Here is a 13,567-nt window from a genome sequence, read left to right as displayed (position 1 = left end):
GTATTACCGTACTGTGAAATTCTGATATTGTTACATCCCTAGTATATATATATATATATATATATGGGGGCCCCCACAACTTTGCTTCATTGTCTGCTGTTATATACCTGATTTGTTTTAGAAACTGGTCCGTGAAAATGAAACGAAATTAACGTTCTTCTTCAGACTTAGGAAAACTGAGGTTATTACAACGATATATATATATATATATATATATATATATATATATATATATATATATATATACATACACACACACACACACACACACACACACACACACATATGTATATATAAAAAGTAACAACGATATATATATATATATATATATATATATATATATATATATATATATATATATATATCGTTGTAATTTTCCCCCTCAGTTTTTCTATGTCTGAAGAAGAACGTTAATTTCGTTTCATTTTCGCGGTCCAGTTTCTAAAACAAATCAGTTATATTGACCTTATTCTAAAATGCGGAAGTGCGCCTGTTTTCGCAATTGTCTTAGAACTTCCGATTCAGTAGCCTATGGGAGAAATGACTAGGAATAATAAACGGCAGAAAACAGTCAAACTACTTGCTCTACAAACAAATGTTTGCATGACTACACAGACCAAGTAGAATAATATAACAAGGAATTGTCAAATTGCAACATCAAGCAGCGTAATGAGCAGTTTGTAATGTCTAAAAATGAATGGAAGTGAATGAGACCGGAAGTCTCGAGCCAAAAAGATTCAAATGGCAGCGCCCACTCATCGGCGGAGAATAAGGTCAATAACAGCAGACAATAAAGCAAAGTTGTGGGGGCCCCCTAGTGGCGGCGGGGCCCTAAGCAGCCGCTTAGTTCGTTTATAAAGAGGGCTGGCTATGGTTGTCATACTACTAATAATAAAATGTATATTTTCAATAAATTTTTAAATAAATATTCTATCCTACTTGTAATATTTTATCCACATAATTTCTTATAATTTAGTTACTACTATAGCAACACTGCACTCAGTGCTTTGCAAAACCAGAAATATGCACCAAATAAAGCTGCAGACACTTTCCTGTATAAAAATCCTTTAGCTGTAACTAAATTTATAGTGCAGCTTCACTTATCTTTCAGTATCTTATTTTATATTATAATATTGTTGGAAGGAGATAGAAATGAACTGGGAACTGAGAAAAGGGAAGTAACGAAAAAAGACCTTGAGCCAGGAATCGAACTCAGGTCTCTGTGAGCTCCCAATTGACAACATTCACATTTTCAAAATGCCATCTCCTGCTTCTATCAGATTGTCTTTATTTATTTACTAAAGTTATTTAGTTATTTAGAAATCTAAGAGATTTAGGTTGTGAGAACAAAATGAAATACCACGTTTCCCTGGCACCGCTCACACTCGAGATCAAATCAGCAATGATAAGGAAGTTAAGAGCGATTGTGAAACAATGCAAGTTTCTTCCACAACCATCCTGCAGCATGTTGTACTTCTTTACAACCAAGTAGCCAAATAACAAACGAACAGTGGCGGAAGACCAATATCACGACCCTAACAATCAAAGCAAGTTTTGGTTTTTGTCAACTCAGACCTCTTTGAATGGCATTTCCGTTCAAAATGAACCAACAGTTTGGGAGGCGCAGGGGTGAAAAACATATTTCAACACTAGATTTGGTAAGAATATGCTATTTCTAAATGAAAATGATTCAGCAAACGTTTGCCACAAGGAACGTATCTGTAAATAAAGACAGTTTTAAGTCTCAATGCATCTGCAAAACGTATCTAGGTCACATTAGCAGTGTGAAATCAAAGACATTAACTGCACAACTCACTTTTTTTTTACATCTTTAGGATGGTTAAGTGACTAACATAAAAAAATGACAGTTAACTTCCTCTTTCTGCCCCAGCCACAGTTTCCTCTACAAAAGTCACACACTTACTCGGTGCACTTAGTTGCTGACAAAGACATGAAACTCTGTGGCGAACCTACATTCTTAACATCCCGGTTTACATTATAACTACAGAAGTGTAAGCAATACTGTATAGCCATTACTGTGATAGCAAAAGAGATTAGCTAATGTGTTTCCTCAGAAGGGGTTAGACAGACAATAGAAGATGGGAAAGTGTGTGAATGTACAGTACAGTATGTGTGTGTGTGCTTGTTCCGGCATATGTGTGACACCTTGATTGCCAAAAACAAGTGAGTGAAACTCCCACCATGCCAACATCAAGATTAAGACAAGCACCCACATGTGCAAACAGCTTTACTTGCAAATAATGCAACATTTTCATTTACAAGGCACTAGATAAGTAGACTGTCATTTGAGAATCTCAGATATGAATGATTTGATGCTTGATTTTTAGGAAATAAATTCATATTAAAGGGATAGTTCACCTAAAAATGATAACATTCACATTTTAGGTGCTTTATTGGCATGACAAATAACTGTACATTCGTATTGCCAAAGCAGTGCAGCGTCGCTGCGTACAGACAAGACAGTGCAAAAAGGGCAGTAGTGCAAACAAATATGAACATAAAATATAATATAGAAATAAAGAAAAGAAATGTAAAAAAAAAATTAAAATAGATTAATAAAAATAACAATATATCAGTGAAACTAAAAATATTAATAAAAAAAAATAGATTAATGGTAATTTGTGAAACAGGATAAAGGTAATGACAGTGATAAAATTAGTAAGTCCACGAGTAAAGAGTTCCAGTTGTGTGTTGGAGACAGTGGAGCGGATCATTGTGGGTTCCTCAGACGGTGGCAGGAGTGCACAAACTGAGCTGCTAACACACAGCAGCACACAGCAGCACACACACTCCCCCAGAATCATAACTCTGTCATGATTCACTCCAATTGTTCTAAACCTATTTGAGTTTTTTTCTTAGCAGAAGTCTATTGATTCTATTTTTGTTGTTCCTACTATGGTTGTCAATGGCTGATGGTTTCCAACATTCTTTAGAATATTTGATTTTGTGTTCAACAGACATTTCTAAAAGTTTGGAAACACCTTAAGTGTAAGTAAATTGTAAAAATATGTGCATTTTTGGGTGACCTACCCCTTTAAGATATATATTTACCATTGCTTTTAAACCTAGGGCGCCGGCATCTTGGAATATCGCTGTGTCTGACATCATAGGGTTGGTGCCGTTCCCTTTGCTGAACAGATACAGTTGGAAGTAAAAGACTGAACACGATCACAGAAGTCATTTATGATTTTACTTGTTGCATTAGTCTGAATGTAAATCCCCTCTTCAGGCAGCGCTGGTGCAGCGCAAGAGAGTGGACCAAAGTGAATTAAATAGGGATTGAATAGAGATGCTCAAAATAACCGATTAACTGTTAACCAAAAGGGTGTTTGTAATCAATTATTGGTATCAGTTAAATGATTAATAAAATATTTTTAATATATATTTTTTAAATTTGACTGCATAAGGGGCCTATTCCAGCAAACCTGCATTTTTGCTATGAGAGGTGCATCTTTTGAATGGTTTACTAACGGCCGCGAGTTATTTATGCGCTGCTTATGCACCCTGCTTGACTCCTGTTTTGCCGTTGCGCGCAATGTGTGCTCGAGTGGAAAATGTAACCTCAGTCATGCCTTTTTATTCTTCAATCTGCAAGGTTTCTGTTGAGGTGACAGCAGGATTTGTGTTGTCAAGGCGACTACGGGAAACTTTTAATGATGGAGGAGAGAGTTGTGGTCGCTGTTTCAAGTTATCGAGAGCTGTATTACTTGACTAATCTTGAATATCATAATGTTTTTAAAAATGACAATTCTAACAACATTAGCCCCTTTCACACATACAGACCTTTCCGGAAAATTACCGGCAATTTTCCGGAAAGGTTGTATGTGTGAACAGGCCCTTTTTGAAAATACCGGTAAATTCGCTCTGGCTATTTTCCGGAAAGAGAAGTTGTAACATTACCGGCAATTTGCCGGGATGCTGCGCTGTGTGAATGCAGAAGGAAGATTGCTGTAATAAGCGCGTGCACGTCTAGAACCTGTTGACGTGAGACGTCTGCTTTAGCCAATCACAACAGTCAGATGCATTTACGCCCGTGCGGTTTATTAGTAATTAAAGCCTTTGAATATTTTTCCAGACACATTTAGCTGCTAGAAGTTAGTCAGATCACGTTTATATGTTCTTCTTAATGCCAACTGTGTAAATAATCATTGATGAGATGCTTATGATAAGCCGTTGTTTGTTTACCTTCAAGCTTTGCGTGTGCCTGTGAAACAGCCTGTGAGCGCCTGCACACGCACATAATATGAACATCTCGACATGCGAAAGTGATCCTGCGAAAGTTGTTCACAATATTGATCATCCACAGAGTTTGTAATTTAGTCAAATGTTTACAAATACAAGCGCAGCCGTTTAAAGCTCATTTGTGGTGAATGATGTCAGAATTTACCGGTATTTTGGAATGGATGTGTGAATGCTCTTTTCCGGAAAATTTCCGTAACGTCCTCGCCTGTGTGAACAGCACTTTTTTGAATTTACCGGTAAAGTCGTTCCGGAAATTTTCCGGATATTTACCGGTATCACTGTGTGAAAGGGGCTATTGACAGCAACACTCGCACATAATATGGGTCAGCTGATTCAGTCATTTCCTAGTGACATAAAAAAAAAAGAACATCTTTTTTTTCTTGTCAACATAAAAGGCAGTGTGGTGCGCCTCACGTTTTTGGAACGTAAAAGCATGTTCGCTGTGATCGACCTGAAAATGTACAACAGTTCAACACATATTTGTTAACTCCCGGGACAACAACACGTGCAACACAAAACAAAATGAAAGAAGGATATTTCTGGTCACAGTTTGACACAGATGAGTTGACAAGAGTTGACCTCTGTGCTGCATGGAGCCGCATCATAAACTTAATAAATTGATGCTATTGATGATTTAGTGTAGGCTACAACCAAGAAACCAACCTTTTTTCCATTTGGAAAATTACAGTTATAAATAGTTTATTATTATATATATATATATATATATATATATATATATATATATATATATATATATATATATATATATATATATATATATATATATATATATATATATATTAAAATAGCCTTCATAGCCTAATCTACAAATCAAATAAATCCAAAGATTTTCTTGATTTTTGCAAAATGATAACTCTACACCAAACTGAGGCTTTAATTTTATAGTTTATGAAACATGTATTCAAATTAATGCAATTTCATACGTGAACAACAAAATTGTTATATGCTATAGTAACCTATACTTTACAAAAAGTCAACACATGAGCGTTAAGGTTCATTGTCTTTGGGCCCTATCATACACCCGGTGCAATGTGGCGCAAAGGCGCGGCGCAATAGTCTTTTGCTAGTTTCAGCTTGACGCAAGAGTCGTTTTGAGGCGTGGTGCTATGCTGTTTAAATAGCAAATGCTAAATAGCATCAGCGCTCATATGTGCGCCCATAGGCGTTCTGGTCTAAAAAGGAAGGCGTTCTAAGGAGCACTGCTGGCGCGTTGCTATTTTGAGAAACCATAATAGATTTTTCATTAGACCAAAACAAACCCGGTCTAAACTCCGCAGAGTTGCGCCTCTCTTACACACTGCTTAATACGCACAAGAGAGCAATAGGCAAATATCTTTACATATGAAAAAAAATGTATATTAAGGATATATATATATATATATATATATATATATATATATATATATATATATATATATATATATATATATATAGGATATAATAAGAATAGATATAGGATATAAATATAAAGGATTAAAATATTACAAAACATATTATTTTCTAGGCTACATAATTTCTAGCCCTCAATATGAAAAACCACTGCTTTTATGTCTTCTTCATCTCGGGAGGCTTTTTCAGTTCATTCATAACAATTTGCTTTTGTATAATGTTATTATTATTAGCAGTATTATTTATTATATCCATATTTATATTTATTTTATTAAAAACAAGCTTAGATTTGCCCACCTGCAGGTTTTAGACCATATGGGGCACAGCATGTGTTTTAGGATATAACTCAGGTTTTTGAGCACACTTCGTTATTATTGTTCATTTATACGTTTGCTCGAAATTAGAACTGAATTCAGAAATAGTTCTGAAACGAATATTTGCACTTAACGAACGAAATTAATTATTTATAGACTGATTGATGTCTGTGCGTAAAGGTTTCCCTATTCAAGAGCGAAATTGAAAGTAGATCCATTATCTCTCATTCTCACGCAGTAGATGCTCTGTTTAACAGTTTTCTGTTAAAATAACTGTTAACTGTTTGCTTGTGAAATGCTCAGTTTCCACTTAGACTTACTTTACGTCCTGTAAATAGCAAATGCGCTTATGGCGCGACGCAGCTGGCTCTTAAAGGGAATGGGAGATGAGACTCTAATTGGTTTATTCTCAAAACACACCTATAACTCATTAAGAAAATAAACTCAACACTCTTAGACCATGCACCACGGCGCAAAGCGGATTTTCCTGTCCTTAAATTAGCAAAAATGTGTTCTGACACGCCCTGAAAGCATTTGCGCCCTGCGTTTTGCGCTCTGCGTATGGACTGTCAAAATAGAGCACTTTGTCTTTTATTACATGCACTGCGTACACATGAACCACAAGTGAAACAGAGGATACAAGTCAATCGTAATTAAGAAATAATCTTTAAACTAATGACAATACAATGTTGACAGTGGTGTGTGACATAAGAATAACAGCGGAGCATTAATTGAATGCATATTTACTGTAGAGCAATTGATTTGAGCGAAAAAAAAACTTGATTGGACAAACAGCCTATGCCGGTTCTTAAAAAAAAGATTCAGTCAGTGTTTTCGTTTTGTAACCTAAATTTGTCATTTAAGTGAAAAAATATCTAGGGCAGGGCTTTTTATTTTATTATTTTTGTTTAGTTTATTCTTTATTTCTGTGCTGTTGTAAACACTGCAGGTGCGTGAAGATGCTCTGGTATGTTCTGTATGCTGTCCGCATGTTAAAATAAATCAGTAGTTTAAAATGCAACATTTAATGTGTCACACAAAATAGGCACGTCAATTATTTTAATTTGACCAGTTAATAGTTAATGCGCAGCGGTTGGCAAAATTAATTAAAATGAGCATCCCTAGTATTAAAATAAGAAAAACACAACTTAAGCCACTTAAATGCTTGTATTTGTTGTATTTGCACCAGCTCTGCGATGCATGTCCTCAACTTCATGCATTGGGTTAAATTAAGCTATCCAGTCGCCGTTCAATCCATTACTACCATGGTTGAAACCCATACAGGGTTTGCAGAATGCAGAAAGTGAATCAAAGTGCATCAAATAGTCGGTAATTAAAAGGGAAAAAAGAAAAATAGAATAAATATATTTTAGACACACATCTGATGCTTGTATTTGCACTATCTCCATGTCTACAACTTCACGCATTGTTTTCAGTGCTTTACTTCCACTGTATCTGTTCAGCCGAGGGAACGAAACCAACCTGTGATGTCAGACTAGTCATGGGCCAGTATACGTTTCTGACGGGATGATAACCTTGGATAAGAATATCCGGGTTTCATGGTATCACAGTATTGTAATTACTGCTCTACAATAAGTTTTTTTTAAATGCCTGGGTAAAAAAAAAAACTATGAAACTCAGCGTCTGGTAATGTCTATGCGTTCCAGAAATTTGATTTATATTTATTATTCTGACCAATTATTTTTGGTCCCTTAACAAGTGGGAGGCTCATATGCAAACTGTTGTAATTCCTATACCATTCACCTGATTTGGATGTAAATAACCACAAATTAAAGCTGACAGTCTGCAGTTAAAGCACATCTTGTTCGTTTCAGTTAAAAACCCTTGTGTTGATGTATAGAGCCAAAAAATATTAGAATTGTGTCGATGTCCAAATATTTATGGACCTAAATGTACCTTAGCAAGGGTATAACAGAATATTTTAGCTGGTTTAAAATCTTGACTTTTTCACACTACGGTAAACCTTGAAAGCGGTTATCGTCTCATGCCTACGTCAGACAGAGCAATATTCCAAAATGGCGGCAGCCTAGGTCTAAAAGCTGTAGTAAAACATGCTGTTTTCTGCTAAACAGATACATTAATCAAGTTTGTTTAATATATTTTCATTAAAGTGGAATCCAGTGTAAAAAATAATGTAAACTTAACTGAGCGCTTTGTTTCCCCTTTATACAGAAAATACTACTTTACAAACTGTATTGCAAATAAAGCATGTGAACAATTTCATATTAGTCAATAATACTACTGACGTTAATTTAAAAACAGAATAAATATAAATTTATGGACATTTACACAAGGAAAAAAAAAATTTTCTCAATGATGACCTAAAATTTCTGCTCGCGCAGATTTCATATGGACCTAATTATAACCATAAAATGTATACCTACCTATAGTTTGACGTAACTCCTCGCAAAGGCTTATATGGGGGAACTGAAGCATCTGTTTCCATTTCTTGCTCTTGCCTTTTCTGTTCCCACCCCCTCCTGCAAAGGAATCGAGCAGAGATCAAATTAGAGGCAGGAACTGCATACAGGCTCTAAAATGCTATTAGATTACCATCTTAACACAGGTGGGCTTTGGAAGACAGAATAGGATATGAATACATTTATATCATCTTATAATGTGAATAATATATAGGCCACATATGGGGTGATTCTTCAATTAGGGCACTTTTGAAAGCTTGAAAAGTCTTCTGCAAACTGCTTAATTGACGTTTAAACATTTATCAGAGTTGTCAAATGGCTTCTGGTACAACGTGTGATGGTATGAATGAGTAATAATGTGTGATAGTAGTGCTATTTTGGCTTTTAAGAGAATCTGTGGGCAAGCTAACACTAGCCTATTAGCTAAGCACTATAAAAAATTACTTATTTCTAATATTACAACTCTGAAATACAGATTATTCTGGTCAAGACTCTCTATAATAAAATTCAATGATATATGCTAAGTTACGCTAAGCTAAATGTGCTCTAACCAGACCGGGAGATCGGCTAAATGAATTACAAAAACTGGTAAACCATACGAAACCAAAGCTTACAGTAGTGCATTCTCTGGAATCCTCTGAAGCGGTGGATTTTTACATTGCAATTGGTTGCTGCTGATCTGCATCATAACTTATTACCAGAAAGTTGACTTAATTTCAATTTGAGAAATAAATTTGCAAACTGCTTTGTCAATGTTAAAATATTTATAAACATGTTGTCAAATGGCTTCTGGTACAATGTGTGGTGGTATGAATGAGTAATAATGTGTGATAGTGGTGCTATTTTGGCTTTTAAGAGAAGCTAATTACTAATAAGAAATTACTTCTTTCTAAAAATTACAACTCTGAAATACAGACTATTCTGGTTATGACTCTCAATAAACCTATTCATTAATCTTGAAGTAAAAATTCTAAACTCTTCTCACCCTAAAACTGTCATTGCGCTATGCTAAAGATGTAGAGTAACATGAATTGTCTTAGCCTCAGACCATTCTAAGGTATAGACTTTTGTTCATGATTCTTTGGTGATTCATATAATGCAAGTCAATGGGAATTGGCACTTAAAGAGTCAAAAAAAAAACATACAGGCAAAACAAAATGAATACACATGGCTTTTGAGGACACACTGAGATCTTATGAAGGAAGCAGTCCAATTTTTATTGCCCTTTACTTGCTAACTTCCCTCAGCCTTGTTCTCTCGGATATGCGTCATTGACTACTTCACACAAGTGTCTACTACTGATGGAGCATCTGAATGGGTTTAAATGGAATGCCCTAAATTCTTGAGCACTACATTTTTGCAATGTCACAATCACATTGAATTTTGGGACATTTAGGTATGGAGTGGACAAATGAAGCAAACCAAGCCCCCTTTGTAAGCTTACCTCGTTCGCATGATGATATGCACTTTAAAATAACGGCAGGATTTTTTTAACTGCGATATTTTGTGTTGTTGCGATATATATTGTGATATCAATACAATTTCACCAGAGACCTTGACTAGCTCTACTTGGAAAGAATTTATTAAATTAGACTGATTGGGATGAGGCGGCATGGTGGCTTAACGGTTAGCACTGTAACCTCACAGCGAGAAGGTCGCTGGTTCGAGCCTCAGCTGGGTCAATTGGCATTTCTGCATGGAGTTTGCATGTTCTCCGCGTGTTCTGGTACTGTCCACCGGAGGTCGCATTTCGGTCATGGACGCATCAATTGAGAGCCTTCCTGAATAAATGAATGAAATACGTTGTTTTCCATAAAGGCAATCTAGGGTTAGGGCTGCTCGATTAATTGGAAACACGCAATCTTAATTAAGCTTTTCTACGATTCAGCCATTATATTTTCAATGTCAAGAGAGAAGCGTAAAGGCGGACGCACAAGTCTATACAGCAACATGGAAAGCAACGATGTTAACAACATGGACACCTCCAAATGGCGCTAAAAGTTTTACATACTGTATTTATAATAGCGGTGGGCCGTTAACGTGCTGCATTAAAGAGAGACTCTTATCGCGAGATTAAAAAATATATATATATGTATATATATATCTATTCTCAAATTTTAATTGGGAGCTAGGTCTATTCTACGCAAGCTACGATGACTTTCACTTTGATATTTTAGCATGGATGTATACAAGGGCGGTGAGCCGTCTGACAAAAAAGTGCCCTTCTGAATAAAATCAGCAGGATGCCCTTCTGGATCTTTCATTTACTTCGAAGACACTACTGACTACGCTTACATGGACATCTGTAGTCTAGTTATTTGCCTTAATAGAAAATAATATAATTAAGGTGTTTACATGAAGTAATTTTATGTAATATTCCTGTAATTCGGGGTGACTGTAACTGCAGTTCGGCAGTTTCATTTTAACTCATGAACATTTCATTCATGCCCCCGTGACAAACTGGGGTATTAAACGCAAATAAGGAGTAAAGACGGGTGAGAGTGTTATGGAATTTAATAACGCACGCCGAATGGAAAGAAAAAATCTTCCACATTTCGCGGTGTGTGTGTGTGTGTGTGTGTGTGCAGTCCTTTACTGACAGCCACGTGTGTGGTTCTTGTTGGAATATATGGTGAAAAGTCCTACATGACGGTAATAGTTTGATTGCGGCGTTTACTTCAATAATTTCACTAATATATGCATACTCCATGTCTTAATTCCATTTCCTTTTAGTTCAGTTATGACTTTAGTCGGATTAAGGTCATCAAAAAATAAATAAATAAATAAATAAATAAATAAATAAATAAAACAATTCGCTGTTTGGAGCTTATGTAGGCCTACAGTTCAAAATTCATGTTTAACTGAATAAACAGTAAACACAAGTAAATCTTATTGAACATTATTTATTTTCATCACCAATTATCATAGTAGAACAGTTTCTCAAGCAGTTTGTGATGCATTTTATAAACCGGAGATGAGCCCCTGGTCTAATGCGCCACCTGGCTTGAGAAACCCGTTCTCGAAGACTTATATTAAGTCATTATTCGGGTAGCGCACATATTCTAAATGCATTAGGCGAAATTCAAATGAGCCACATTAATCTAGATTTTAAAAATTAACCTATGCCCACCTACAATTTACAAGTATATAAATACTGTGTCACATACTGTATTTATAAATGTTATGCTTTATAGGAGTCAAAAATTTACATCACAATCACTTTTAAACCACAACATAGGAAACAGTTCTAAGTGTGTTCATGACAATCTGAAACCGTGAGTATCCTGTCCTGCTGTGTAATGACGTATATCAAACACTGGGAATCTGTGAAGTCAATCTTCCCAACTGAGATCACGCACACAACCTTAATCCTACTCTTTTATATAGGTTGCTGAATCCATTTCGACGAACAATACAACACACATCCTTCTTTTCTATATCAAGCATACAGTGCTAAACACAGACTAGCATGAATGTGCTCAGGATTGTTTGCCAAGGATGTGAATTAAAGGCATTAAATGTAAAAAATGTTTGCTTTCCTTTACACAGTCATGGGTGTTCAATGTATTTTGCCTTTGTTGTTGTTGTTTTGCCTATGAAAGTATTGGTGACTATTGACTTACATTAAATAATCACCATGAACTACAATTTCTCCTAAAACGTTTTTAATGTTTTACTGACATTAAAAAAATTCTCCTACATCCACTGGTGGAAAGTCACAGGGGTCTTAAAGAAGACAGGAACCCCATATCTGAGGGTACCCTCCTTTAAATATGATTAAAAACCATGCTGCGTGTGTACTGTAAATAACAATGCTTTATACTTTCAATAATTTTGTAATAGAGTGGAGGAACCTTGACGTCTCCTTGTAGGCTAATCGGCTGCTAGCATAAAACTGGTTCCCTCGATAAAATCCCGATTTTCCAACAGGCTTTTCGAAGATTGCAAATAATAAGCTCTGTGTTAAAACACTGTTCATTACACTTACAAGTTTTGTCTAGCTGGATAATCCTCACACGAAAATACAACTTTGAGCACTTTGGATCATAAATGCAAACGCTAGAACTGAAAAGCTAACATTAGGCTATAAACAGACTACAGTGCCTTCGGGGTGCTTGCCTGTGACGTCAGCTCCACCCTGCTACAGACAACTCTTAAAGCTTATTTTTGGAAATATGCTCCATGACAAATATTGAATCTCTCTGTTTATTATGTTATAATGCACACTATATATTATAAACAAATAAATACGCAAAAACACATAGACCTACAGTACGTGACTTTTGGATAGTTTTTTATGTGGGAAATACATTTTGTTTTGCTTTACGGTTGTTGTAAAAGTTTTAAAACTGTATGTAAAAATGTGCCTACATAATATTATTATAAGACTAAATAAGTGTATCACTCACGTGCATACAGCCCGCTTACCATAGTAACAGACGACAGAAATGAGGCTTAAGGCATGAAGTCTATATGCCTGCAAGTTCCATCATGGACACAACAACATTCAACATTCAAAAAAAAAAAAAAAAACAGCCCATACAGTCACATATCCTATACATTTCAAGAAGGAGTGTAAATACTGCAGTCATGACAGAGTTAAATGTGTTCAGATTTTTATTTTTTTTTACTTTTTTTTTTATTTAATGCTATGTCAGCAACCAAGGCTATTTTCATGGCAGGAATCTTTCAACAATAAATATACAATTTAAAAATCAACAAACAAAATAAAACATAAATTAATTAAGATTTTTTTGTGTTAATACATGATAAAAACTCTAAAATCTTTTCAGGTTTTACTTTGTTAAAAATGTCCTTCAAAGAGTTCATTTGATAAAAAAGGCTTCTGGAATCAGTAAAAGCAGGACAGTCCAGTAAAATGTGTTTTATAGTAATAGGAGTTTTGCAGCACAAACACTGAGTAGGGTTTTAAATGTGTTCAGATAAAGAAAAAACAGATCATGTTGAAATGATAGTTAACATGTATGTATTACTTACACATGTATTCACAAATTTCCATTACTGAGGGCAGGTAATTAAAATAAACGATTAACAAATGAATCTGTCTTGACGGTCTTTACAAGTGAAGATATTATCAACACACAATATGAATTCCCAAACAGAAAAATACAACAAACT

General features: G+C 35.3%; 1 protein-coding gene across 1 annotated transcript in view; it reads right to left on the bottom strand.

The window, feature by feature from the left end:
- Positions 1-13,567, bottom strand: part of grk6 (G protein-coupled receptor kinase 6) — a 119,421-nt gene that overhangs the window by 86,421 nt on the left and 19,433 nt on the right. Inside the window, 1 exon segment of the mRNA NM_001446857.1 lies at positions 8,393-8,488. Within this exon segment, the coding sequence (NP_001433786.1) occupies positions 8,393-8,488 (96 nt within the window).

The sequence above is a fragment of the Danio rerio genome, chromosome 21 (assembly GCF_052040795.2).
Source record: "Danio rerio strain M-AB ecotype USA chromosome 21, GRCz13ab, whole genome shotgun sequence".
Taxonomy (NCBI): Eukaryota; Metazoa; Chordata; class Actinopteri; order Cypriniformes; family Danionidae; genus Danio; species Danio rerio.
Note: the sequence above shows the minus strand (reverse complement) of the source record. Positions and strands in the feature narration are given on the sequence as shown.